At 41.4% G+C, this 26,321-nt stretch overlaps 1 protein-coding gene across 1 annotated transcript in view; it reads left to right on the top strand.

Annotated features, from left to right (window-relative positions):
* The first annotated feature begins 3,697 nt into the window (after positions 1-3,697).
* The window catches only part of LOC123371784, a 28,049-nt gene continuing 5,425 nt past the window's right edge, over positions 3,698-26,321 (top strand). The window contains 4 exon segments of the mRNA XM_045019659.1: positions 3,698-3,812; positions 14,769-15,847; positions 16,251-16,922; positions 17,132-17,674. Coding sequence (XP_044875594.1) covers positions 3,698-3,812; positions 14,769-15,847; positions 16,251-16,922; positions 17,132-17,674 — 2,409 coding nt within the window.

Below are 26,321 nucleotides of genomic sequence, written 5' to 3'. Positions count from 1 at the left end.
TGCCCAAAAGTCAATGGCTCTGATCTAGCAAATCCAGTAAAAGAGTGAGGAAGAGGGTCTTGCTGTGCCATTGATTTGGCACAAAGACCTTGGACAAGTCACTTACCTTCTCTGTGTACATTTTGTTGCCTGATTTTAGGAGGTTAATGTTATTATTTTGGATAATATGGGTTATAGGTTCGCCAATTAATCAGAAGATAATAAGGTTCTTGTCCTAGAACCATGCTACACAGAGTTTGCAAGGTCCCTCGTGGGTATTACAAGGACACTCACACTGAGACAAATTTAGCCTTAAAGACTTTTATTGAGATAAATGGAATAGTACTCAAATAGTAATCATATGGTAAAATAATCAGAGTTACAAATGCAATAATATTGTTCTAGGGATATATGTGATATTATATACTATAAAGCTTTGATTAATATATTTGCAGGCTTTCTTGATGACCTGGTGATAAGAGACAAAGGACCAGCCTTGCCTCTGGCATGCCAAGAGATTCAGATCCAGGTTCCTCAATTCTTGAGTGAAAGGTGCAGAGCTTAGGAGAAGCTAAAGAGCTATCAGAGCTAACTTTAGAGTTTTACTTAACTAACTGACTTAAACTTACCATTATGAATTAACAGACTAATAAACAAAGAAGCCTGAAACTTGAAGCGTGAAACTTAGAAAACCCTGAAGCTTAGAAGCTTCCTTGGCATGGTGGGTCACCCCTCTTATAGAACTTGAGTATTTGACCCCTCTTTCTATGTCCAAACTTAGTTTCCTCACTCACAAAATGTTAGGGTACACTTACTCCATAGGCTGGTATGTGTGTGTGTATGTATTAATGGTATTAGATCATTGTCACATCTGTTATTTTTGTCCTACCCAGTTATTTCCGTTCTTTCATTGTGGTGTACCTGTTAAGTTTAAGGGTAGGAGCTTAGAAAGGCCCCTGTGCCAACCTGCGTCTAAGTATTGTTTATGTATCTATGTTAAAAGTTGCAGCCATATATGGACCATATGCTTTAGCTCCTTACCACCTAGTTTGGTGAAAAGATCCTGAACATATGTATGCTAACTTTGCTATCTGGGTTAAAGATCCCAGACATATGTATGCTAACTTTGCTTTAGCTCAACATATAGGATGTGGCCTGTAGGTCTCTTGCGTTACTGCCTATAATATATAATGTAACCCTATAAATCTATTATAATAAAACAAGTAATCAAATCCATAAGAAAAGATATATAGGCAAGCAATCAGGCTAGCCCTATAGGCTACAATTTCGCTTTCTGTAAAAATGGGGATAGTTACTTAATTCATAGAGAGGGATTCAGGATTAAGGTGAATAGAAATGTTTAAATTGTACAGTCCTTTACGCATACTAAGATTTACTATCACAAATGTTTTGCTATGAATATGAATACTTTTTGAAGTATTTATGAGCAGAGATTGTAAATTAAGATAGGCCCTCAAAAGCTTCACTTACTGCACTTTTTAGAACTCTGCAGTGTGGACCTAAGAGCAGAATTCTGCTCTCTGTTTTTAAAAATCTTGTATGTATCATATGTGGTCTCTGTGCTAGGGTTGCCAGACATCTGGTTTTTGAAAAAAAGGATCCTGGTGGCTCCGGTCAGCACCACTGACTGAACCGTTAAAAGTCCGGTCGGTGGCGCAGCAGGGCTAAGGCAGACTTCCTGCCTGCCCTGGCTCCACGCAGCTCCTGGAAGCATCCGGCATTTCCCTCCAGCTTCTGGGCAGAGGCACAGCCACGGGGGCTCTGCACGCTGCCCCCGCCCCAAGCACTGGCTCCACAGCTCCCATTGGCCAGGAACAGTGGCTAATGAGAGCTGCAGGAGTGGTGCCTGTGGACAGGAGCAGTGCCTGTGGATAGGAACAGCACCTCTGGATGGGGGCATGCAGAGCCACCTGGCCATGCCTCGGCCTAGGAGCTGAACATGTCGACCGCTTTCAGGAGCCTCCTGAGGTAAGCACCACCTGGAGCCTGCACCCTGAACTTCCTCCTGCACCCCAACCCAGATTAGAACCCTCTTCTGCATGCTAACACACTCCCACACTCCGAACCCTTCAGCCCTAGCCCCACACCAGAGCCCAGTCCCCCAGCCAGAGCTCTCACCCCCCTCCCTGCAGCTCAGCCCCCTGCCCCAGCCCGGAGCCCTCTCCCACACTCTGAACCCTTCATTTCTGGCCCATCCCCAGAGCCCTCCCCACCTCCCACACCTTGAATTGCCCAGCACAGTAAAAATGATTGAGGGTGGGGGAGAGCAAGCGATGGAGGTAAGGGGTATGGAGTGAGTGGGTGCGGGGCATCAGAGAAGGATGTGGCAGGGGTGGGACCTCGGGAAGGGGCAGTGGAGGGGTGTTTGGTTTTCTGCAATCAGAAAGTTGGCAACCCTAATCTGTGCAATTGTGGTATTTCCATTGAGTAACTATGCTATGAGTTAATCTGCTGCTCAGGAGCCAATAAATCAGATTTGAAGAATGTATTGAAATATGCAGGATGGACACTTAACAGTCAACGCATGGTAGAGTTATGACATATTAAAATATTCATGCATCTGAAAAGAAGCTGGAAATATAATTGTTGTAGTAGAAATATTTTTGAATCATGTACTCAGACAGAATACACAGATTCATTCTGTTGAATCTTAAATACCTAGCACCCATGCTTAGAACCCCTTACTTATATAAGTAATCTGATAGATATCAACTACTTGAAGAATAAGGGGAAGAATAATTGGATACCTATAGACCCAACCCTGTAGTTCTTAGGTCAGAAATACTATTAATGGTAATAGAGGTTTTGCTGGTGTAAGACTATAGAATGTGGCCATATGTTACTTTATTTTACCTTTTTACTTATGCTTTTTTTCCCCTTCCTGTTTGTGAAGGTTTATTTTTCCACACCCTGTTATTATGCTTTATGTTGCTTACATTTGTACAAGAGAACATTTGTACTAGGGAGAGAGGTGATTTCAGAAGAAAATCTTTTCCATTGCAACTTCTTATAAGATTTTTTCCCCTTAGCCTGGGACTCAGAAAGATAACTTCTGCTACATTTTGCAAATTTGAAGATTAAGCTGGAAGATATCCAGGCGCTAAGTGAACAAATGCCCTTAAGTCTTGAACAGAAAAAAAGTGGAAGCAATATTGTCATTTAATATAGCTGTGAATTCATTACTTTAACCCTTTGGCTGTGAGAGTCAGCATTTCACAAGATAACATATTAATGTCCTATTGTAAGTACTGATACATATCTCAAGTCAGCAAAAAAATAGCCACACAAAGTTGTGTCAAATCAGTTAACACATCATTTGTGCTGGCAGAGTGGACAAGCGGAGCAAGCACTAGACAAGGACTGACAAGACCTGTGTTCTATTCTCATCTCAACAACTGAACTTCAGTGTGACCTAGGACAAGTCACTTCACCCCTGTGCTTCAGTTTCCCCATCTGAAAAACTGGGATTATATAAAGTGCTTTGCTATCTACTGATAAAAAATGTTACCTAATAACTAGGCATTATTATGAAATAAACTACTCAATTTTCTGCCCAGATACTAATTTAATAAGATAATTACCATAGTTCTGATAGATTCACACCACTATGTGGTACTGCAAACTGTGTCTTCATTAACTCTATTGACCCCATGTCCCAGGGTTATAAATTGTATCCTTATCCTGCAATGTGATATATATGGAACTAACTCTTATACCTGCAGTGAGCCCCAGTGAAATGAATGGAAAAGACTGTGTCAGTCTTGTTTTCAGAGGTGCTGAGCAACCACAGCATCAGGTGGAGTCAGTTGAAGGTAAGGAGCTCAGCATCTCTGGAAATCAGGGTCTATGGATGGGATTTTCAGAAGAACTCAGTGGTGGCTTCACTCTTCCCATTAAAATAACTATAGCGGGAGCAGAATTAGACCAACATAGGGCACTTTTGAAAATGTATTCTCTATATTTTAACTCAGGCCCAAATCTGCTTCCCCTACCAATATGAAGTGGAGGTTTCCCCCATGAATAAACTATGCCTACAATGTAAGATGAGGTAAAGAGTAAGCCACTCATGGACAGTGCATGCTGTACAGGGATTGGTTCCTACAAAGTGGCCAAGCCAATTCCAAAATGTGTGATGCAATGTATAGTAAATACAATTTAATGTGTAACTGTATATAAAGGAAGAGGTTTTTTGTGTAACTTTGGATACGTGGTATGCCACGTACCCACCCCTGATCAACTCAGTTGTGGTTTGATTGTACTCCAATAAAGAAACCTCAGTGAGAAGCGAGGAGTTGAGGTGAGTTCTTGTGAACCAACTGGTGGGCTCAAAAGCCACCCCAACATACTCTTGGGGAATAAGGTCTCGAAGGCAACCTCAACACTAGATATAGCTATTCGACCCCAAGCAAGCTTTCTCTGAATCAAGAAAGAGAGTTGGTGTGGACCTGTCAATGGATTATTGTGGAGGCAAACTGTTTTCCTGGTGTTGGCAAATAGCCTCAGATTTGTGAATAAAGAAAAAGATAAATATTGTTTCAGATCCAAGGCAAAAAAATTAGTTTTCATACAAAGGTCAGATGGGTCTAATATAGTCCTAGAGGTAAATCACAGAAGCATTAAGAGCTGGATTAGTTTCGACACCAAATCAAGCCTTAAATTTGGATTAGCAGTACATTTGATCTTGTGAGCTCTTTTCATGATTCCCTGCCCCAAAGTGGCAAAAATGTAATAAAAGCAACTGATCCAATTCAATTTTTGGCTATCTCGAATCATGAAATCTCCTGAGAACTGTTGTGAGATTTCAGCCATGTTCACAGTGTAACAAGAAAATATTCCCTTCTGCTTTTACATAAGCAATCTGAAAGCAAAACTGTACTACCCATAAAGGCGAAAATTCTTGGATTCAGGATCCCAATTTTGGTCACTCTCTAATTTATAGATTTTCTCCCAGGTAAACTTGTTTGGAAGAATAGCATTTTCAGAACCATTCACAGCTCTTTGGAGAAGGAGGCTGTACTGAGAATCCTAATAACAAATGGTTGCAGCAGTGGGGAAAAATTAGTTTCTGAAAAACCTTGAAGTCTTTGTTTTCCCAGCCAGGATTAGTGGTAATCCATGGTATCTGACTGTGTGTGTGACAGCATATTTTGGGCAGCTGTTTGGAGAAAGCTCTCTAAAATACTAATGAGCGCTGTTGTGAAAAATTGTTTAAATAAGGCATTGCTGCCCACAAGGTCATTTATTATTTCATCACTGTTATTTATTAACATGGGGATTGTTATAGCAGCTTTTTCATCACTCATTTTATACACCAGGAGTCTGCTGGCACAGTCACACAATTCATAATGTTGTTTTACTCTGGACATTAGAAATTCATTTTTTCCAGAGAGACTGGAATTAATTGGCACTCGGTCTTGGCAAAGGAGTTCACTCAGGAGGGACATATCATGGATCAGGGGTCATATTTGTGCAGTTCAAGTTCTTTTCAGGTATTTTCTTTGGTAATGGATCCATCCAATTTATCCATCCCTCACCCCTTCATATTCCCCTCTGCGCCCACCACCACAAGAGTTCTTAACTTCTCTTTTCTGAGGTATATTTGCTACATTCCTTTTTCAAGGCCAAACCTATAGGATAATTGCTGCATTGCTCAAAATGCTTTTAGGAAAAGAACAATTCTATCCTTCATAGTTCACACAAAGTAAGATTCCTGAGGATAAATGTGCTAAACCTCTGTCATAAATAAACAGATCAGGGTTAAGGTCTCTTTTCCCTGGAAAGGGTTAACAAGCTCAGTAACCTGAGAAACACCTGACCAGAGGACCAATCAAGGAACAGGATAATTTCAAATCTCTGTGGAGGGAAGCCTTTGTCTGTGTTCCTTGTTTGCTCAGAGCTCTTTTTGGATCTAAGAGAGGTCAGTCATGTCTCCAAGTTCTCCTGGAGTAGTTTCTACTATTTAATAGTGAGTATTAATTAGAAAGGCGGATTAGTCTTTTGAGTTGCTTTCGATATTTGCAATTGTGTGTTTGCTAAAGGAAATTCTTTATTCTTGTTTGCTGTTACATTGCTTTTACTGAGAAAGAAAGGAGGGGGGATTCTCTCCAGAGATTGATAAGTTTAGACCCTGTATTGTTCCATCTTGGTTACAGAGACAGTGACTTTCTTTTTATTCTTTAATAAATTCTTTTCTTTTCTATTAAGGACTTGGTTGATCCTTCCTTGGGTGGATTCTCAGGGAAGGGGGAGGGGGAGGCATCCCTCTGTAGTTAAATCCCGGTATCTCTCCAAGGAAAAGGGAGGGGGGAGGAAGCAGGGGGAATGGTTTATTTCTCCTGGGTGTAAGAACTCCATGGATTTGGGGCTCTTGGGATCCCCAAGGATTTTGGGGAAGGACTGTGTCCCAATCCACGTTCCTGATTGGGTGGTGGCAGCTTTTACTAGATCTAAACTAGGATTTTTAAGTTTAGATAAATTCATGCAGGTCCCCACATTGGAACCCAACAGCTCCAAGTGGGGGTGAGACCTATGACAACCTCCTTCTTTTACTTTTTTTTAACTTGACATAAGGATCAGTATGTATGTAAGTATGCGATTATGAAAGAGATCTGGGACGAAAGAGCATATTACATATTCAGGCCTCTCAGAAAGCATCTATTTATGTTTAAGGATTAAGGACTTGATCCAACTACCATTAAATCTATGGGTGTCTTTTTTGACTTAATGAGAATTGTATTGTTCCCTCTATAAAGATTCTATGAAACTAAAGACAAAGTTCCAGTCCCTCCCTAGTCTATCTTGGAGACCATAGGCTCTCAGAGCATCTGGGTATCTTGGGACATCAGCAGTGATGCGTTATCTAGACTTCTTTAATGATAACAGGAATGCCAGGGTACCCAGACTGAATGACAGCTTAATTTGTGTCTGCCTCCTTTCCTCCAATATTTTTTTCTTTCTTATGCATAAACTACATTTTGCTATTTCTGTTTTTACCTGTACTGAGTAGACAACCCCTAGAGAATCAAATGAACTTAAGTGGCCAGAAGACAACAAAAGGCTCCAAGGAGATGTGGTTGTCCAAGACGTAACTTAGGACACAATTTGGCCCTTCTTCTCTAACCAGTTATGTTCCTGCAGCAACATCTTACATAGAACTAAACAACACTTAAAGCAAACGTAGAAATGAAAACAAAATAGCAGACACGGGCATTAATTATACTGTAGCAATGCATAGACCCATCTACCCATTGCAACATAGCTGAAGTTAACATTTTGGGTTTTCTTTCAGTGTTTTTCATGTATTTGCTGACTTAAAAAAACTCCACTTCCTATTATTTTAGAGACAGGAAGTGCAAAATCTAATCCTCTTTGGAGTAAAAGGGAGATTTATCACTAATTTCAGTGGTGCCAGGATGTCACCTTAAAATAATCTGCAGTACAGGAACTAATTGTGTTAACCAGATGTTTATTTACTGTCAAAATATTCAGTATTCTGAACACATTTCTCTGCCTAGTTAGTTGCTTCTTTGCTGGAAAAACTGTCTTCACTTTTTTTTTTAAATTGTTACTATCATTCACTACTGTTGTTACACAACTAATACAGAATTAAAAAAAATATATTTTACAAAAAAAACTGAAGGGCTCATATGTAAAGGATCTTACTTCCATATTTACATTTTTAAATGCCTGGAGGTCACTTTGACCACGTGCACCATCCTTTCAGCACTATCAGCTGTTTAACTGATATTAAAAAAAAAGGAAATTACAGAGATAATTTAAGTAACAACAAAGTGGTTGCTTGAACCAGCAGGAGTTAAATCTGAAACGGTCTACTTTTTTTTTTTTTTTTTATTAAAGATAGCAGTAATAATAAATCTTACATTTACATTTTAGAAGTATTTTACAGATGGGAAAAGTGAGGCTTGCAGAGGTTTTTGGCCCTGATCCTGAAAAAAGTTGTGAATGTGCCTAATTCCACTGATGTGAACAGGACTACTCACATACTTAAACATCAGTATAAAATGTTTGCTACCTTAATCATGTAATTGTGTTCAGAGACCATTTGTAGAATTGAGAACATAGATACCTAGGAATTGCCATATTGCATCAAGCCGACAGTCCATCCAGATCAATATTCTGTCCTATAAGAGTGGCTTGGGCCAGATGATTCAGAAGATGGCATAAGAACTCTGCAATAAGTAGATGTGGGATAATCTGCCCCTGTATTTGTGTGGTCACTCATTGCTACTCCTTGTATCTAGGCTGGGGAACATGTATGTTGCTGCATCGGGTGCCCCCTTTCTGTTCTGCAATAGCCTTTCTTCTGGTCACTTGGGCCTCCAGGCAGGGCACCATTTAGTCCACACCTTCCAGAGTTATGAAGTCCAACTGCACCACTGTCTGAGTGAAGTCTCCAGCCATTGTTCAGACCCAGCTCGGGCTCTGTGCCACTATATCAGTGTCTGGAAGAAGAACCCAGACCCATCCACTATCCCAGGAACACTATAACTAACAATCCAGGACCTCAGTCCCTGTCACTCTTTTCTTTCCTGCTTCTGATTTACAATTGGAACCTACTGTACTCCCCATGGCTACTTCACCCCATCTAGCTTCTTGACAGACTCTTTCCTCCAGGACAGGATGCTCCCCATGAGTTTCCTCCTTGTTCCTGGAGGCCTCCCTTCTCTCAGGGACCAACTACACACTCCTTCTGCTTTCAGCCACTTGGCTTTATAGTGCTGACCTATCCCTTCCCCAGCTGGGCTTTACTCACTTCTCTCAGGTGATGCCAGGTGAATTAATGGGCATCAGGCTCTCATTAACACTATCAGGTACACACCCTATTATAGCCCCCCATATAGGTCTCATCCTGATATCTAAAAATTTAAAATTAGCTTAAACCCTGAAACCCAATGAATAATACCCCTTCCACCATTTTATTTTCATTTGTGAGAATTCTTGATAAACATAAATATCCAATCCCTTTTTGAAATTTGTTAGACTCTTTGTCTCAACAACTTCCTGTGGTAATGAGTTCCACAGATGAACTATATATTATGTGAAAATTTCCTTTTATCAGTTTTGAACTTCTTGCCTTTTAATTTTCTTGAATGTCCCCTTGCTCTTTTGTTAGGAGACAAGGAGAACAGAAGTGCCTGATCCACCTTCTCTATACCATTCATTATTTTATATATTTTTATCACGTCCTCTCTTATGTGTGTTATTTCTAAGGTACACAATCCCAATCTTTTCAAACTCTTTTCCTATGAAGGTTTTTTTCACTTTTTGGATTATTCTCAAACTCTTCTCTGAACCCCATCCAGTTCTGGAATATCCTTTCGGTGACCAATACTGCACACACTATCCCAGGTGAGGCCACACCATTGAGTTATACAACGACATTGTGTTTTCAGTATTATTCTCCCTTTTATTCTTTATGCATTCTAACAATTAGCTAGAACCTACAACCTTGTTTTATTTAAATATGGGTGCATCATTTGCTATCTGTCCAATCCTCAGTAACAGAAGAAGTTTTTTTTTAATGAGAGATTACCAGTTTTAAAACCAGACACAAATAATCTGAGCAATCCTATTAAACAGAGACTCACCCTGCCATTTTCTGAGGTGGTGTCTCTTGGTAAGGAACAAGGACACTGGCAAGGTACCAACAGTCATCTTGCACTTGCACTGCCTCTACCCTACCTACATTGTAAGTGTGTAAAGAATCAGACTTGACATCTGTCAATTTGGTGCTTTGCGCAAGAGCTACAATTCAGTGGGCAAAACGGGCAGTGGTTGTAAATCAGCATAGCTTCATCAAAGTCATTGTTACACCAATTTACACCAGTTAAGGATCAAACTTTTAAAAAATATATATTTTTGTATATAAATATAGAAAACCAGTCCTGAAACTATGTAGTTGTATTGATTTATTACATATTGCTATGAAAAGATGTTATTGGAGACTAAAGAGTTACAAGAGATGATTTTAAAAGCTCATACATGTATCCTCTCTTCTATAAATGTTTTTACATAGTCAGATAGATGAAAACAAGAAATGCATTTCCAGCTCAAAAATTAGATAAGCTACAGATCTGTTCAGGCCTTAAACTGAAAATTTAGGACAGAACAGAGTTTGTCTTTCTTAAATGATAATCTTGTCTAGCTGAAAGAATAAAAAAAACAGTCTGCATAATAAAACTGTTTGGTGTTCTGCAGTTATGAAGCTTCATTTTTTGAAGGCTTGTCATTTTTTAAAGTATTTAGGTGGCTTTTACTAAGTTAGGCTGAGCAGATATTGAAAACACTTTCAAGACTGAAGATTGCAAGTTGAAAGCATTGTGACAGAAATGAAGTTTATGGAGCTGAAAAGCAATATGTTCTGGGAGAGTTTGTTCTTTTCTATCTTAGTTCTATCACTTATATGACACAAAAGCTTTCCTTTGTGGTTTTCATTTCTTTTTCTCAGACTTAATTATGTCATAATGATAGCATACTGTTTTCAAATTAGCCTTCAAAACACTATACTAAATGCAACCATTTTGTCAAAGTAGATACCCTGCATAAATATTATATAATTGAACTGTTAATTATTCTTAGACTAATTATTATTGATGACATTGCTCACATCCAGTATTAAAATGTGGGATACAATCAAATAATGATCCATTAGGATTTAATAAGTCTATCTGAAAATAGTTAATAATGACAAAAAACCCCTAGCTATGAGACAATTTAAATTGATGATCTTTTTGAGAGGTCTAAAGAGGTACAACTGAGTTTGCAATATTTTGTTGGCACTTAATGAAGAGCAGGTGTAAAATTGCCAAAAGCTAGAATAATATAATTAATGTTTGTGCTAGAGTGATAAGATTTTTAAGCCACATTGTCCTTGTTATTGCTTCTGAGGTTTAACTGAAAATAACTTCAATTCTGTATACAGGCGGGTAAAGTGTAAAAAAAAATGGCCTGTATACCATAAAGGAAAGAAAAATGTTATTTTTAGACTTTGGGGGAGAAATTCTGTGCTGGCTTTCTAAGAAGCACAGCTCAGGGTAGGAGAGGAGAGCTACTCCAGACTATCCTGCCTGTCTGTTCCAGGACACTAGGTCCTGCCAAAGGGCATGTAACTGCTTTGGGTGGATGCTGCGTGTACAACCTAGGTACCTGTTTGCCCTGTGTTGGCACTGGGAGCACCAGGGCCGCCCAGAGGGGGGGGCAAAGGGGACAATTTGCCCCGGGCCCTGGGCTCCGCAGGGGCCCCCAAGAGAAGAGCGGAGGCTCCCGCCTCCGCCCCTCTCCTGGAGCCTCAGCGTCTCCGGCGGGGCCCCTGAGCCCCGCCCAGAGACGGTCCCGCCCCCAGCCCCAGCCTCTTACCGAGCACGTCTCTGGCGGGGCCTGAGCTCCGTCCCGCTCAGAGACGCGTGGTGAGCGGGGCGGGGCTGGGAGCTCCAACGGGGCCTGAGCCCCGCCCCGCTCAGAGCGCCGTGGGGAGGGGGCGGGGCAGCTGCCTCCGCTCGGCGTGGAGCTCACAGCCCCGCCCCCTCACCACGCGGCTCTGAGCAGGACGGAGCTCAGGCCCCGCCGGGGACGTGCTCGGTAAGAGGCTGGGGCCAGGGGGGAGGAGCGGGACCGTCGGGACCGGGGGCGGGGAAGCGGGACCCGCCGCCGCCGAAGCGCAGCCCGGTCTTAGGCGGCGGGTCCCGGAACAGAAGGGGCCCCCCGCCGCCGAAGTGCCCGGAAGGCCCGCGGCGGGCCCCCCCCCCCGCCACCGAACACCCGCCGAAGACCGGGCTGCGCTTCGGCGGCGGTCCCGCTTCGGCGGTAATTCGGCGGCGGGGGGCTCCCGCCGCGGGTCTTCGGGGCACTCTGGCGGCAGGTCCCGGAACGGAAGGGCCCCCCCGCCGCCGAAGACCCTGGGCCCCCGGAATCCTCTGGGCGGCCCTGGGGAGCACGAGCTGTTACATCACAGCATGCTACTCTGCGTTTCGGTTTACATCCCCTTAGTCCAAACTGGGAGGCCGTGTAGACAAGCCTTTTGTTATTGCAGGCTGCAAAAGGTTGCCCAGTGCTGCCGTATAGTTCAGAATGCTGCTAGGAGTCTCTACAGAGTTGTATGCTACAGTCTCTCATTCTTTACATGCCTATTCTCCCCACCAACCCTTTTCTCCCCCTCCCCAGACACATTTATGTCAGGACTCGGAGGGCAGATTTACAGCTATCTTCCACAGAATCCTCCCCTGGCAGCTTTTAGTGACATTTATGTTGCTCTAAGCCTTTTACATACTCGAAAGGTTGAAGTGAGTTGAGGATCCAACCCTGGATATTTTGATTATGCATATTCTTATCTTCCCCCTTCACAAAAATTCCCCATAATTAATTAATCCATAGTGAGGAGGAACTCTCTGCACATTATTCACCATTAAACAATATTTTAAATAGACCTGACCAACATTCCAAAGTTCCATCCCTTAGGAAATCCTGACATTTCAACATTTGTTTCTTATCACAAATTGGGATGGAAAGTTGTAGTTGAGATATTATTCCTGGAATGGACATTCCAAATTTTCAACTGAAATGAAGCATTTCTATATTTTGAAATAAATCTTTTTCTATTTGTTGAAATGACCGCAAATGGTTCATTTAGAGTCAGTTCAATATACATACTGCATTTTCCCATAGAGGCACAGTGCTTCAGGGGAGTGGAAATTTGAGTCTGATGTCCCATGTTTTCTCCTATGGGCCAGACTTCGTGGCCAAACTACATCTCCTGTGATGAACACTGTCATGAGTCTCCCATGATGCACCACACAGATTGGTCAGATAGAAATCTGTCTTGCATTATAGGATACATATTCCTCCAGTCAGACTGATTCATAAAAGAGAACCAGGGTGAAAACTACAATTCCCATAAAGCAATGTATTGATAGGGAAATGATGTTCAACAGATTTGAAATGCAGTGTTTTGGGTCAGCTCAATAGAATGAAATATTCTGATATTGGTTGAACTAATTCCCAATGGAGAATTCCATCACACCTGCCAGCAAAATCAACATTTTCTCATGAAAAATGTATATTTGCAGGAACTGCATTTCTGTCAAAAAAAAAAATCATTCTGATGGAAATCTTCTCACCAGTTCTAACATGCAAACCATCCCTTATGTATAACTAGGGATTACCAACTTGCTCACACATTCGTGGACACAAGAAAAAATTCCCCTTGTTATACTGACAAATATTAATATGAGAATAAGGTATGGCTTGTATTTTGCTACAAAGAATCAGGTTCTGTCAGTAATTGTATGGGGGAACCAGATGATTCCATAGCATTAGGAAAGAGAATGCAATACAGAACAGCCTAAGCATGTTCTACATGGAGATTCCATTGGGGTTCTAACATGTTCTGTCTCTGCATTCTCAACTCTTCTGGCAATTACACATACTTATGGGGGGGGGGAGAAGGGGCACATGCAATGCATCAGAAAATTCTTTTCACTTCCTCCATAAAACACAATGCTATTAAAGAATGTCAGTGAATGCTATAATAAATGTCATTCTGTGCCACTGTAGTCTAGAAATGGAGCATCTAGATAAAAACACAGTTATGCATCTTGTATTTCTCCCTCACACACACACCCCCAACCCCATCCATCCCAAAAATGAGTGAAAAGTGAGCTTTTTATTGTATTTACCACGTTTAGGATGGATCAAGAAATGAATGCCTGATTCTAATGTAGAAGTTTAAAAAAAATAAAAATAAAACCTTGTTTTGGCTGAAAAGACTAAGAAAGACAAAGAGAGTGTTTGTTCAAAGGATATAATTAAAGCTGTGCTAAGTTACCAAATAAATTAACAATGACATGTATTTGAAAGCTGCCATATCCTGCCACTTCTTCCTTTTTAACATCTTTAAGATCCATCCTTTTCTTTCTGTCTAGATCTATAGGGGGTGTATGGGGTTGTCAGGGAGGGGTAGTACCGTACCTCTGATAGGGGAGCAGTTGTACTCCTAGGAGTAGCTCATCCACTTTGGTCCCCACTTGACACCCAGCTCTCACCTGTGGCTCCAAGTAGCTGTCAGCATGCGACAGCGGCCACACCCCGAAAACTGTCTCGACTGGCGGGCTAAACCAGGCGAGGGTAGCCGATGAGTCTAAGGCCCTCAGTGAGTTAGGGCCTGTCTACCCATTGCATGTGAAGGCTGGATCCGGCTAACTGAGGAAACCTGGTTCAATGGTCAGGAAGGCGGTGACAGCAAGCGTTGTGGAACGCTCAAGAGCACGACAAGACACATAGGCGTCCTGGTCATCCACTGCGCCCTGCCCTATCTCCAGCAGTCTCTACTCTTGTCCTGCCACTGGATACAGATAGGAACTGGGAAGAGAGTGAGGTTGACGATGCGCAACTCTCCCTCACTTTAATCCAATTCACGCGCAAGTCTCAACATCATATCATATATATCATATCAAGTCCTGTGGCGATGGGCAGCAGGTGTGGATACACTGGGAGCTGTAGCCGCAGACCTGCACACAGGCATCTCAGGTATAATGATCGTTCCTCACTGACCGAAGCAGCGGTGGAGCTCGGCATCTTCTTGAGCGACTGAGCAGCCCTATTCAGGATTGCACTGCTCTGCTCACCTCCGTAGAACGTATACCGCGGCTGGCGGGGATCCCATAAAAGCGGTCAAGCAAAAACAAAACTTAGAGTGACACTGATCACCATTGGCACATGGAATGTGCGCACGCTACTGGACAACATCACGGCAGACAGACCAGAGAGAAGAATAGCGCTTGTCACCAGAGAGCTCGCACGCTACAACATTGACATTGCAGCCCTTAGCGAAACTCGCCTTGCTAATGAAGGACGGCTGTCCGAGTCAGGCGGAGGCTATACATTCTTCTGGAGTGGCCGCAGCAGTGATGAGTGTCGTGAATCTGGAGTTGGCTTCGCCATCAAGAATCATCTTGTTCGGAAACTTGCTAGTCCCCACAATGGTGTGAATGATCGTCTCATGACAATGCAGCTTCCGCTTCAAAAAGGAAAACAAGCTACTTTGATCAGCGCATATGCTCCCACAATGACCAACCCAGAGGATGTGAAGGATAAATTCTATGAAGAACTAGATGCTTTGCGATCATCAGTTCACCGCACAGACAAGCTGATCCTGCTTGGCGATTTTAATGCAAGAGTCAGATGTGATGCCGTAGCCTGGGAAGGAGTCATCGGGAAAAATGGAGTGGGAAAGTGTAACAGCAATGGTCTGTTACTGCTGAAAACTTGTGCGGCACATGACCTTCTGATCACCAATACAGTCTTCCGCCTCCCTACCCGTAACAGGACTTCATGGATGCATCCCCGTTCCAAGCACTGGCATCTGATCGACTATGTCATCATCAGGAGAAGGGACAGACAAGATGTCAGGGTTACAAAAGTTATGTGCGGCGCTGACTGTTGGACGTACCACAGGCTCATAGTATCTAAAATGAAGCCCCGTATCATGCCGAAGAGATGACCACAAGGCTGTAAGGCTCTCAAAAGGATCAACGTGTCGAAGCTGAAGAACAGCCGCATCACTGAAAATCTAGCAGAAGACCTAGAGAATGAGCTTGCTGATCTTCGTATTGAGGATGACGCTGAGAGAGACTGGGAACGATTCCGCAACACTGTCCATACAGCTGCATCAAAGGTATTGGGGCCCTCCACATGCAGGCGGCAAGACTGGTTTGACGAAAATGATGCAGAAATCCAGGCCTTACTTGCTGAGAAACACCGACTGCATCGTGCATATCAGAACGATCCATCCTCAGCGGCAAAGAAGACCACCTTTATCAACGCTCGCAGAACAGTACAGAACCGACTGCACAAAATGTGGGACTTGTGGCTGAGCGCCAAACCAGATGAAATACAGGCGTACGCGGACAGGAACGACTATAAGCAGTTCTATGAAGCCCTCAACACGCTCTATGGTCCTCAGTCTTCTGGGAGCTTTCCTCTCCTGAACTCTGATGGCACTGTGCTCCTTACAGAGAAGACGCAGATTCTCCAGAGATGGGCTGAACATTTTGAAGCAGTTCTTAACTGCCCCTCAGTCATCAAATGATGAGGCCATTGACAAGATGCCCCAGGTTGCAGTCAATGACTCCATGGATGCTTCACCAGAAGAGGACGAAGTGAAGAAAGCCATCAACCAGCTGTCAAGTGGCAAATCCTCAGGGTCAGATGCCATACCAGCAGAGGTGTACAAAGTCGGTGGACCCGTGCTGCTACGGAAACTCACTGAGCTGTTTCAGTCCTTCTGGAAGCAGGGATCCATTCCACAGGAATTTAGAGACGCATCCATCGTGCACCTCTATAAGAGGAAGGGCAATCGCCAGGTATGCGACAATCACCGTGGAATCTCGCTGCTCTCTACAGCAGGGAAAGTTCTTGCATGGGTTTTGTTGAACCGACTGATCACTTACCTGGAGCAGGGCTTACTGCCAGAATCACAGTGCGGCTTCGGCAAGGGGTATGGGACTATTGACATGATCTTCGCTGTGCGTCAGCTACAGGAGAAATGTCAAGAGCAGAACCGTGAACTCTACACAACTTTTGTGGACCTCACGAAAGTGTTCGACTCTGTCAGTCGCCAGGGCCTGTGGAGGATCATGTCGAAATTCGGCTGTCCAGACCGATTCATACGAATAGTATGTCAATTTCATCACGGTATGATGGCTCGTGTCCTGGATAATGGTGAAACATCTGAGGCCTTCCCAGTCACCAACGGCGTCAAGCAAGGGTGTGTTTTAGCACCCACTTTGTTTAGCATGATATTCTCTGCCACTCTGACTGATGCCTTTCAACACTACACTGAAGGAGTAGGCCTGAAGTACAGAACCGATGGGAAACTATTCAATCTGAGGCGACTGCGTGCCATCACCAAGGTGAAGGAAACTGTACTTCGAGACTCTCTTTGCCGATGATTGTGCTCTGAATGCTAGAAATGCAAGCCAGTATGGACAAGTTTTCATCTGCATGCAACAACTTCGGCCTCACCATTAACATCAAGAAGACTGAGGTCATGCACCAGCCGGCTCCCCACACTCTGTACTCAGAACCGTCCATCACTGTAAATGGACAGAGACTTCAGGAAGTGGACCACTTCACGTACCTGGGCAGTACCCTTTCTCGAGCAGTGTCAATCGATGATGAAGTAAAGTGCAGAATTGCTAAAGCCAGCTCTGCATTTGGCCGATTGCGCTCCAACGTCTCGGAACGTCGAGGGATCAGCCTACCAACGAGGCTGAAGGTCTACCGAGCAGTGGTGCTTCCAACTCTGCTGTACGCCTGCGAGACGTGGACTGTCTATCGGAGTCATGCACGAAGGCTCAATCACTTCCACATTTCCTGTCTGCGAAAGCTTCTAAAAATCAGATGGCAGGACAAAGTGCCCGATACTGAAGTCCTTATCAGAGCCAGTCTGCCGTCAGTTCACACACTGCTGATGAGAGCCCAGACCAGATGGGCCGGACATGTCGTGAGAATGTCAGACGAGCGCATTCCTAAACAGCTCTTCTACAGAGAACTCGCCCAGGGAAAGCGCTCCCATGGAGGACAAAAGAAGCGGTTCAAGGACACGCTGAAGACCTCTCTGAAGTCCCTTGAGATTAACACCACCACATGGGAAACCCTCGCACTGAACCGTCCAGCATGGTGCAGCCTCATTCACACAGGCAGTAATACCTCTGAGGCGAGGCGTACTGCAGAGGCTGAAAGAAAGCGTGAGCTGCGCAAGTCCAGAGCTGCCCGCACATCATCGACAGTGCCATCACATGTCTGCCCGACGTGTGACAGGACGTTCCATGTCCGAATCGGACTGATCAGTCATCTTCGGACGCACAGAGTCCGGTCATCGAACGAATGAGTTGTTGAGGTCTTGGACGAACATCATCATCGTATCTATAGCAAAAGCTCTGATCCAGGTCCTCAGTATCTCCTGTCTTGAGTACTGTAACTTCCTCCTCCCTGTATTCCCTGACACACTCACAGTCAGTCCATACAACATGATACCACCAAGTTAGTCTTTGGTGCCTATTTTGATCATATCACCTCCCTATTTCAGTCCTTCCATCAGATTCCCCCTCATCCACTAAAATCAGGCTTTGTTTTTTTACTGCCATGAAAGCCCAGTATTTCTCTGCTCCTGCCTTATTATCCACCCTTCTCTCTTTCTTCATTGTCCCTCATCAACATTTACATCACTCCATCAGTGATGGCAGTCTTACCCATCCATTTGTCAGCTTCTCACACAAACATCTCTGGGCTTCCCTCCGATGGCAGAACACCTTCCTGAACTGATGTCTAAGGCCATCTACACTCTGTGTTCAGGAGCCTCTTGAAAACATTCCTTTACTGTTATCTTCTAGAGGAGATTTGCTGACAGGTAATGACAAGCTCGAGAAGTAATTTAGGGATAGATGGCACCTTATGTAACGTTACTGATAAAGGATATTGGGAAGGTGTACAACTAGAGCAGGTCAAAAATGAATCTTCAAAATGTTTTGTTTTACTTCAAAGTGTTTTACTTTGTAAAAATTGTATGGGATTTTCTGGTTCTATTTTTGTTGAAATATTTGAGGTTTAGATAAATTCTTGTGAAAACTTGCATATTATCAAAAAAGGAAATTTCATCAAAAATTTTCAATTTTTTTCAACTGTCTGTATGTAAAATACATACAGTTTTGCTAACCAAATGCAGATATCACAAATGCATATGGGTATGCTAAAAATCTCTATTTGACTTAGCCTATGTTACTGTGCAGACTGTGGTCTAATGTATTGTTTATGTTCATAAGCTATCACTAAATGTCAAAATCATGCTGTTTTTCATCCAGCCATATCTGTGATTGCAAGTTTTTGCTATATGCAGATATTAAGACTTATAATAGATGCTTGGAGAATTCCAAATCTTAAGACACTAATTCATAACAGGTGTGAATTCGATTTTTGACCTTACAGGCCAATATATTTTTTTTTGGTGGGGGGAGCTAGTTAGGGAGAGTTCAAAATTGTAATTCAAATGGGAGGTACAACTATTTAAAATCAAAGAAAAGATTGCTAAAAACTCATAGAATGACAACTAATTTAACCATTTAATGACTTTGTCAACCAGCTAGAAACCTTTTATTGCCATAATTCATGTAATTGCTCCCAAATAGCTGTCAAATTTCACAAGCAACATAAATATGAACTTCAGGAAAACTACACTATGCACTCCAATGAAAAGTCTACCACTGTGACAAGTGACTGAAGAGCACTGCACACAAAGCATTCTTAGCCCCAGCTCCACGTTCATAAAAAGACTCGGTCAGTAATTGTAATTTAAAAGTAAAATGATTTGTTGCTAATTTTCAGGAGATTGTATGTGGGGAAAGCGGTTAAGCTGAAAGGAGTCTAACAATCTTTACTAAATAATTATTTTGTTTGCTTTTGTTCCATTGATGTTGAAACATGTTACTTCAACATTTCTAGTTTTTTTCCCCTTTATAATGTCAAAGTGTGGACTAGTTTATGTAAAAAAGGACTGAATCAGATAATATGTATCACTGCTCATCTAGGGGGTTTCTGAACTTTCTTGTCACTGGTGCATTCTTTCCACAGTTGATTCCATGACTGTGTATGTGCCACTTTTTTACTGGAGAACTTCAGAGGGTAGAACTCAAACTACCATATGTTCCTCCTCTTCTCATCATAGACAGGAGGGCACTTAATGAAACATTATGCACAAAAAGATTAGGTTCAAGAGTGAAATGTTTAACATAAATACATCTTGGGTGGATTCCATTATCAAAACAAAAACATTCTCCAGTCTAACAGGTAGGGACACAATCAGCCTATTTCAACTCACTATTGTCTTCTGACACCAGTGTTGCCCCTTTATTGAGCAGTAGCAGATGTCTCAGGCTGGGCAAGTCAGCTTCCCAGTAGAGAAGAACTTCAGTGTCAAGGAATCTGGATTATACCATAAGTGTAATTTGCTTTATTTACACACATATACCAGTCCTGAAGTGTGATCATCAAACAGCATGCAGGGCAATCTCTTCTTCAGTCCAACATGAATGCCCAGTTCCTGTGAAGCAACTCTGCTTCCAGAATTAACTGTAATCAGAGCCTAAGACAGAAAGCAAACCCTCCTGCTGCTTCCACAGTTCCCTCTCTTCTGAAGCTATCAGTACACATATAACTTGCATAACCCCAAAACTAAAACCACAGCATGTCTTCCCAGGAGTCAAAACTTACTCAGAAACTAAGGGGAAAAAAAACTTGTAAGACTATGCACAACAGCACCATCAGGAGTCATATACCATAAGAATATACACTTTCCTTAGAAGTTGGTAAAATCCAATCTGGAGAGCTTTATGAAGAGAGATTGCTGAAAACCTAAGAGATTCAAAATTTCCAAAGTATTTCTGGAATATATTCAATCTTTTAATGGTTGAAAAAAAAATACAAGATGAAAAATAAACGATGTGTTAAGTGAAAAATGTGTCATCCACTGAGGTTAGCTTTTTTTTTTTTTTATAAAGGAAGGTATATTTGGGAGCATTAAAAATGGGCTGACTAACCTCATTATTATGCTCAGACATCAGGCCCCACCCACACACAGAAAGGTGCCCTGATGCAAATGCTTATGGCATGTGCTTATCTTTATCTAAATCAGCAGTCTCATTGATTTTACAAGTATATTTGACCCATTAAGTAGCAATTTTGTAACAACAGGTCTGATCCTTAGCTGGTGTAACTTGATATTAATGAAGATACACCAATTTACACCATCTGAAGACCTGACCTAATATATTATAGTATTAAATATGTAGATGAGATATTGACATTTGGGCTTTAAATTGGTAAATGAAATAAGGCCTGTTGCAGGAAATAGTCAATATTAAATTAGATTGCAGACACTTGCCCATAATAGAATTATTTCTCCATATTCAATTAGTCATGAGAGGATGAGACATTCCAGAAGACTGGGAAAGGGCAAACATAGTGCACATCTATAAAAAGGGAAATAAGGAAAACTCAGGGAATTACAGACCAGTCAGCTTAACTTCAGTACCCAGAAAAAGAATGGAGCAAATAATTAAGTAATCAATTTGCAAACACCTAGAAGATAATAAGGGGATAAGCAACAGTCAGCATGGATTTGTCAAGAGCAAATCATGTCAGACCAACCTAATAGTTTTCTTTAACAGGGTAACATGCCTTGTGGATAGGAAGGAAATGATAGATGTGGTTATCTTGACTTTAGTAAGGCTTTTGATAATGTCTCACATGACCCTCTCATAAACAAACATAGGAAATACAACCTAGATGGAGCTACTATAAGGTGGGTGCATAATTGGTTACAAAAACCGTTCCTGGAAAGTAATCATCAATGGCTTACAGTCAAGCTGGAAGGGCATATTGAGTGAGGTCCCGAAGTGATCAGTTCTTGGTCTGGTTCTGTTAAATATATTCATCAGTGGTTTAGATAATGGCATAAAGAGTACACTTATCAAGATTCCAAGATGGCAAAGGTTGCAAGTGCTTTGGAGAACAGGATTAAAGTTCAAAATGATCTGGTCAAACTGGGAAATAGTCTAAAGTAAATAGGATGAAATTCAATAAGGACAAATGGAAAGTACTCCAATTAGGAAGGAACAATCAATCAATTTAAATGGCAAATGACTGGCTAGGAATGAGTACTGCAGAAAGGGATCCGGGGGTCATAGAAGATCACAAGCTAATTAGAGTCAACAGCGTAACACTTGCCAAAAAATAAATAAATAAAGTCATCCTGGCATGTATTAACAGGAGTGTTTTAAGCAAGACATGAAAATTCTTCCAATCTACTCCATGCTGATTAGGCCTCAGCTGGAGAAATGTGTCCAGTTCTGGGTGCCACATTTCAGGAAAGATGTGACCAAATTGGAGAAAGTCCAGAAAAAAGCAACAAAAATGATTAAAAGGTCTAGAAAACATGACCTATGAGGGAAGATTGAAAATATTGGGTTTGTTAGTCTGTAGAAGAGAAGACTGAGAGGGGACATAGCAGTTTTCAAGTACATAAAAGGTTGTTACAAGGAGGAGGGATAAAAATTATTCTCCTTAAGCTCTGTGGATAGGACAAGAAGCAGTGGGCTTAAATTGCAGTGAGGGCAGTTTAGGTTGGACATTAGGAAAAAATTCCTAGTTGTCAGAATTGTTAAACACTGGAATAAATTGCCCACTAGAGATCTTTAAGAGCAGGTTAGACAAAAAGCTGTCAGAGATGGTCTGATAATACTTAGTCCTGCATGAGTGCAGGGGACTGAACTAGATGAACTCTCGAGGTCCCTTATGTTACAATTAAAACACATTGGTTTATTATACTCATGAATTACTTTGGGTATACATCCAACAATACTTGCAGTGAATGGGCTAGAGTCCTTTAAGTTTCCAACCACCATCCAAAAGCCCTTCATAGCCATATACAGAGCAAATGGAATGTCAGGCAGACAAAAACCATATTTAACATGTACAACTCAATTCATGAAAATTGCCTCAAGTCCCAAGGCATGAGGAAAGGCATTGAGATAAAGAACCGGTGAGAGGGAAAGAGCAAAGATTAATTCTTTTTTGTGATCCAAAACCCACTAAAGTCAATAGGAATCTTTCTGTTGTCTTCAATAGGCATTGAATCAGGACATGTCTGAAGATAATAGCTTGTGTACCTGCATTCCTTAATGTCTGTCACAAACGGCTTCTTTTGTTTCTGAGCACATTTCAAGTGCTCATTGTGAAGGAAGAAATATGTCAGCTTTGCCTGACTCAGATTTCACTCTCACTTTCCATTCTTGAAAAAAACGCAGTTAAAACAAAATTAGTTTCAAAAGTTGGAGTGTTGTAAATATGAAGGATAGATTGCATAATGCAATATGATTTTTTTGTTCAACATAAGTAATAAACTGTAGTAAATAAGGTCATTAGAGTAATGTCTATAAATGAATCAAGACTAGATCAAAACACCTGAGATTTAGTAAAATAATTAGATCACGGAGGTAGATATTCAAGCAATGTGTGTTTAAAGATATTTTTAGTGTGTTCTTTCAAAGCATACCCATTTATCTTCTATTATGACTCTCATTTCAAGAAAAAAGTTGTATAAACACTAACTTTGGTTTAATGATTTATAATATCAAAAAGCATCTTCTGACCTACAGTAAAAAAAAATCCACAAAGTAAAATATCCTTTGCAAGGAGACTCATCTCTTTAGTGGATTGGAATATGATGACACCATCACTTACAGAGGCATGCATATACTGGTTTAAACTGGATTCTCTAGAGATCAGCAGATAAATAACCTGAGTTTAACCTGACTCGGGGCTTTCTTTCTGTTCCTCCTGTCCAAGGGGAGGCTACAAATCTTTAGGGAAGTGTTGGAAGGACTATTGCTGGTCAAAGCCCTTCTGGAGCTGAGAAGGGGAATGATCTCTGATAAGCTTATTAGTAGGTTCTTTAATTGTTTTTAATATATTTTCCTCTGTAATGATTTTACCTTAACAATTAAAGTGCTTGCTTAAAAGAGTTGTATGCAACTTAATTGTGGCAATTAAACTGTTTACCACCTCTGAGGAGAAAAATAAAGCAGGCCTGCATAGGCAGTCTGACTTTGCTGTGAAATTCACAGTGTAGGCAGGGAATACCCCCGACAGGAGGGAGAGAGAGAGAGACATGTGTCTCCACCTAAGAGAGATGATGGCTGGGGAGCAAGAAGCCTAAGACTGTCTGCCTTTGCTGACCAGGAAGGAGAAATATAGGTTTCTGAAACCTGCATCCCAAGCAAAGGGAAAACATTCATAGGGAAGGGGTGCAGACCAAGGAAAAAAGCATCTCAAGCAGGTGGTTTAAAGAAATAAAGTCTACAAACAATGGAAGATGGAACAGATCAGCAAGGAGAGCTACCTCTTGGAGGTAAGGAAGTATAGAGATAAAATGAGAACTGCCAAAAGCCAAGAGGAGTTGGACCTGAGAATTAAAACTAGTAGTGAAAGGTTCTATAGCCATATAAATTAGAAGAAAACAAAGAAAGTGGGACCGCTAAACACTGAGGATGGGGTGGAGATCCAACACCTAAACAAATACGTTGCCTCTGTTTTTAAATGAGGCTAATGAAGAGCTTGGGGTCGTGGCAGGGTGGCAAATGGCAATAAGGATATGGAGGTAGAGATTATCACATCTGAGGTGGAAGTCAAAAATCAGACAGTTTAATGGGACTAAATCAGGTGAAGGGTGAGGAGGATAATCTCCATTCAAGAATATTAAAGAAGTGACAGATGAAACTGCAAGACCAATAGCAAGGATTTTTAATTAATCTGTAAACTTGGGGTGATACTCTATGGACTAGAGAATTTCTAATATAGTTCCTATATTTAAGAAAGGGGAGAGGGAGAAGTGATCCAGGAAACTACAGGCATGTTAGTTTGACCTCAATTGTACGCAAAGCCTTGGAACAAATTTTGAAAGAGAAAGTATTTAAGGACATAGAGGTGAATGGTAATTGGGATAAAATACAACAGGGTTTTACAAAATGTAGCTGATGGCAGACCACCCCGATCTCCTTCTTTGAGAAGATAACTGATATTTTACACAAAGGAAATGCAGTAGATCTAATCTATCTGGATTTCAGTAAGGCATTTAATACGGTTCTACATGGGAAGTTAATAAAGTGGAGAAGATGGGGATTAATATGAGAATTAAAAGGTGAATAAGGAACCGGCTAAAGGGGAGACTGATAGAATAAAGTAATTTAGAACCTTAATCATCTAATTATTCCTGCTCCTACATTTTGATTGAGACCCTTTAATTTACAAAATCAAAAACTTTAGTCAAGATTTTTAAAAAACGGGAACCTCAAGTGATGCTCCTAAATCCATGTTAAGGTGCCTAAACAAGTGGTTTCACTTTCAAAAATGTCATGCAATGATTGGTTTTCACCGACTTAAAAAAATAGAATAAGATTAGTGAAAGCTCATATGATCAAATGTTAAAAGGTAATGAAATAAAAGACGAGTTAAAACCTCCAAGAAGAAGAGATGAGTCCAGCCCAGACAGTACTGGCCCCCATATTCTTAGGCAAAGGGGACATTTTGGTGGAAAATCTGGAAGCAGTCAATGTTTTACCAGTTTGTGGACTTTTTCCACCTTTGAAAATGGCCTGACCTAGAGGTTAACAGCAAAAATATTGGCCATCACACTTCTTTCCTCCATTTTCTTAACTATTGTGTCTCATTTTCAAATAACAGGTGATTGTTTAAATGTCCTGCCCTTGAATACGATTTCTTTTGTAAAACAGTCAAAAATTCCCTACAGTATGTTTTAAATGTTGGAGTGTGATGTGATCTTATTGAATAGATAGAGGAACACAATGAAACGAACAATATTATTTAAATAATATTGAACACTTCAAAAATTCAGAAAGGAACATTTTCAAGTATTAAGTTTACTTATTCTATTTATTTTTTTTTAGAATAAAGTTGTCCAGGAGACTTAATCCTAAAGATCAGAGTACATTTTTTGAAGTTACAAGAGGGAACTAAATTCAACTTTGAGAAAGGTCTGTGGCTGCAACCTTAACAAAAGATGGTGTTACCTATCCATAATATATCAAACCCAGCCTGTAGAGCTGTTACTAGAACTGTATACTCCAGAAACTCAGGCCTCTGCCTCATGAGCTTAAATAGAATCTGTCAGCTTTAGGACCCATACGCTGTATGCAGTGTTGTTAGGGTGACCACATGTCCTGATTTTATAGGGACAATCCTGGCATTCAGGACTTTGTCTTACATAGGCATCTATTGCCCCGTACACTTTTTTCCCCCCCACACTTGCTATCTGCTCACCATAGTTGTTGTAGCCATGTCAGTCCCAGAATATTAGAGAGACAATGCGGATCAGGTTCTGAGGACCCCTATGTTTTTCCCAACCTGTAGCCATCCAACAGGGACAACGTGTTCACAAACATTAGGTCCAAATTAAGAGTGGGAGAAACAGGCCATGGTACCAGACCCTGATCTCATTGAAGTCAATAGCAAAAATTTCCCAGTAACAATGCTTTGAGCAAGAAAGGACAAACTCTTCATCACACAGAGATTTAAGTATATGGAAAAACAGGAAAGGGTAACAAACTTCTTTTTGAGATACAGGGACACAAAGAATATGGGACAAAGGTCAACATTTCAAAACAGGGTACATTTTTATGATCTGAAATTCAAAAAACATTTGCTGAATCTTCTTCAAACTTTGAAGAAACTTTCTT

The sequence above is a fragment of the Mauremys mutica genome, chromosome 5 (genome assembly GCF_020497125.1).
Source record: "Mauremys mutica isolate MM-2020 ecotype Southern chromosome 5, ASM2049712v1, whole genome shotgun sequence".
NCBI classification, from domain to species: Eukaryota; Metazoa; Chordata; order Testudines; family Geoemydidae; genus Mauremys; species Mauremys mutica.
This window is presented reverse-complemented; position numbering and strand designations above follow the sequence as displayed.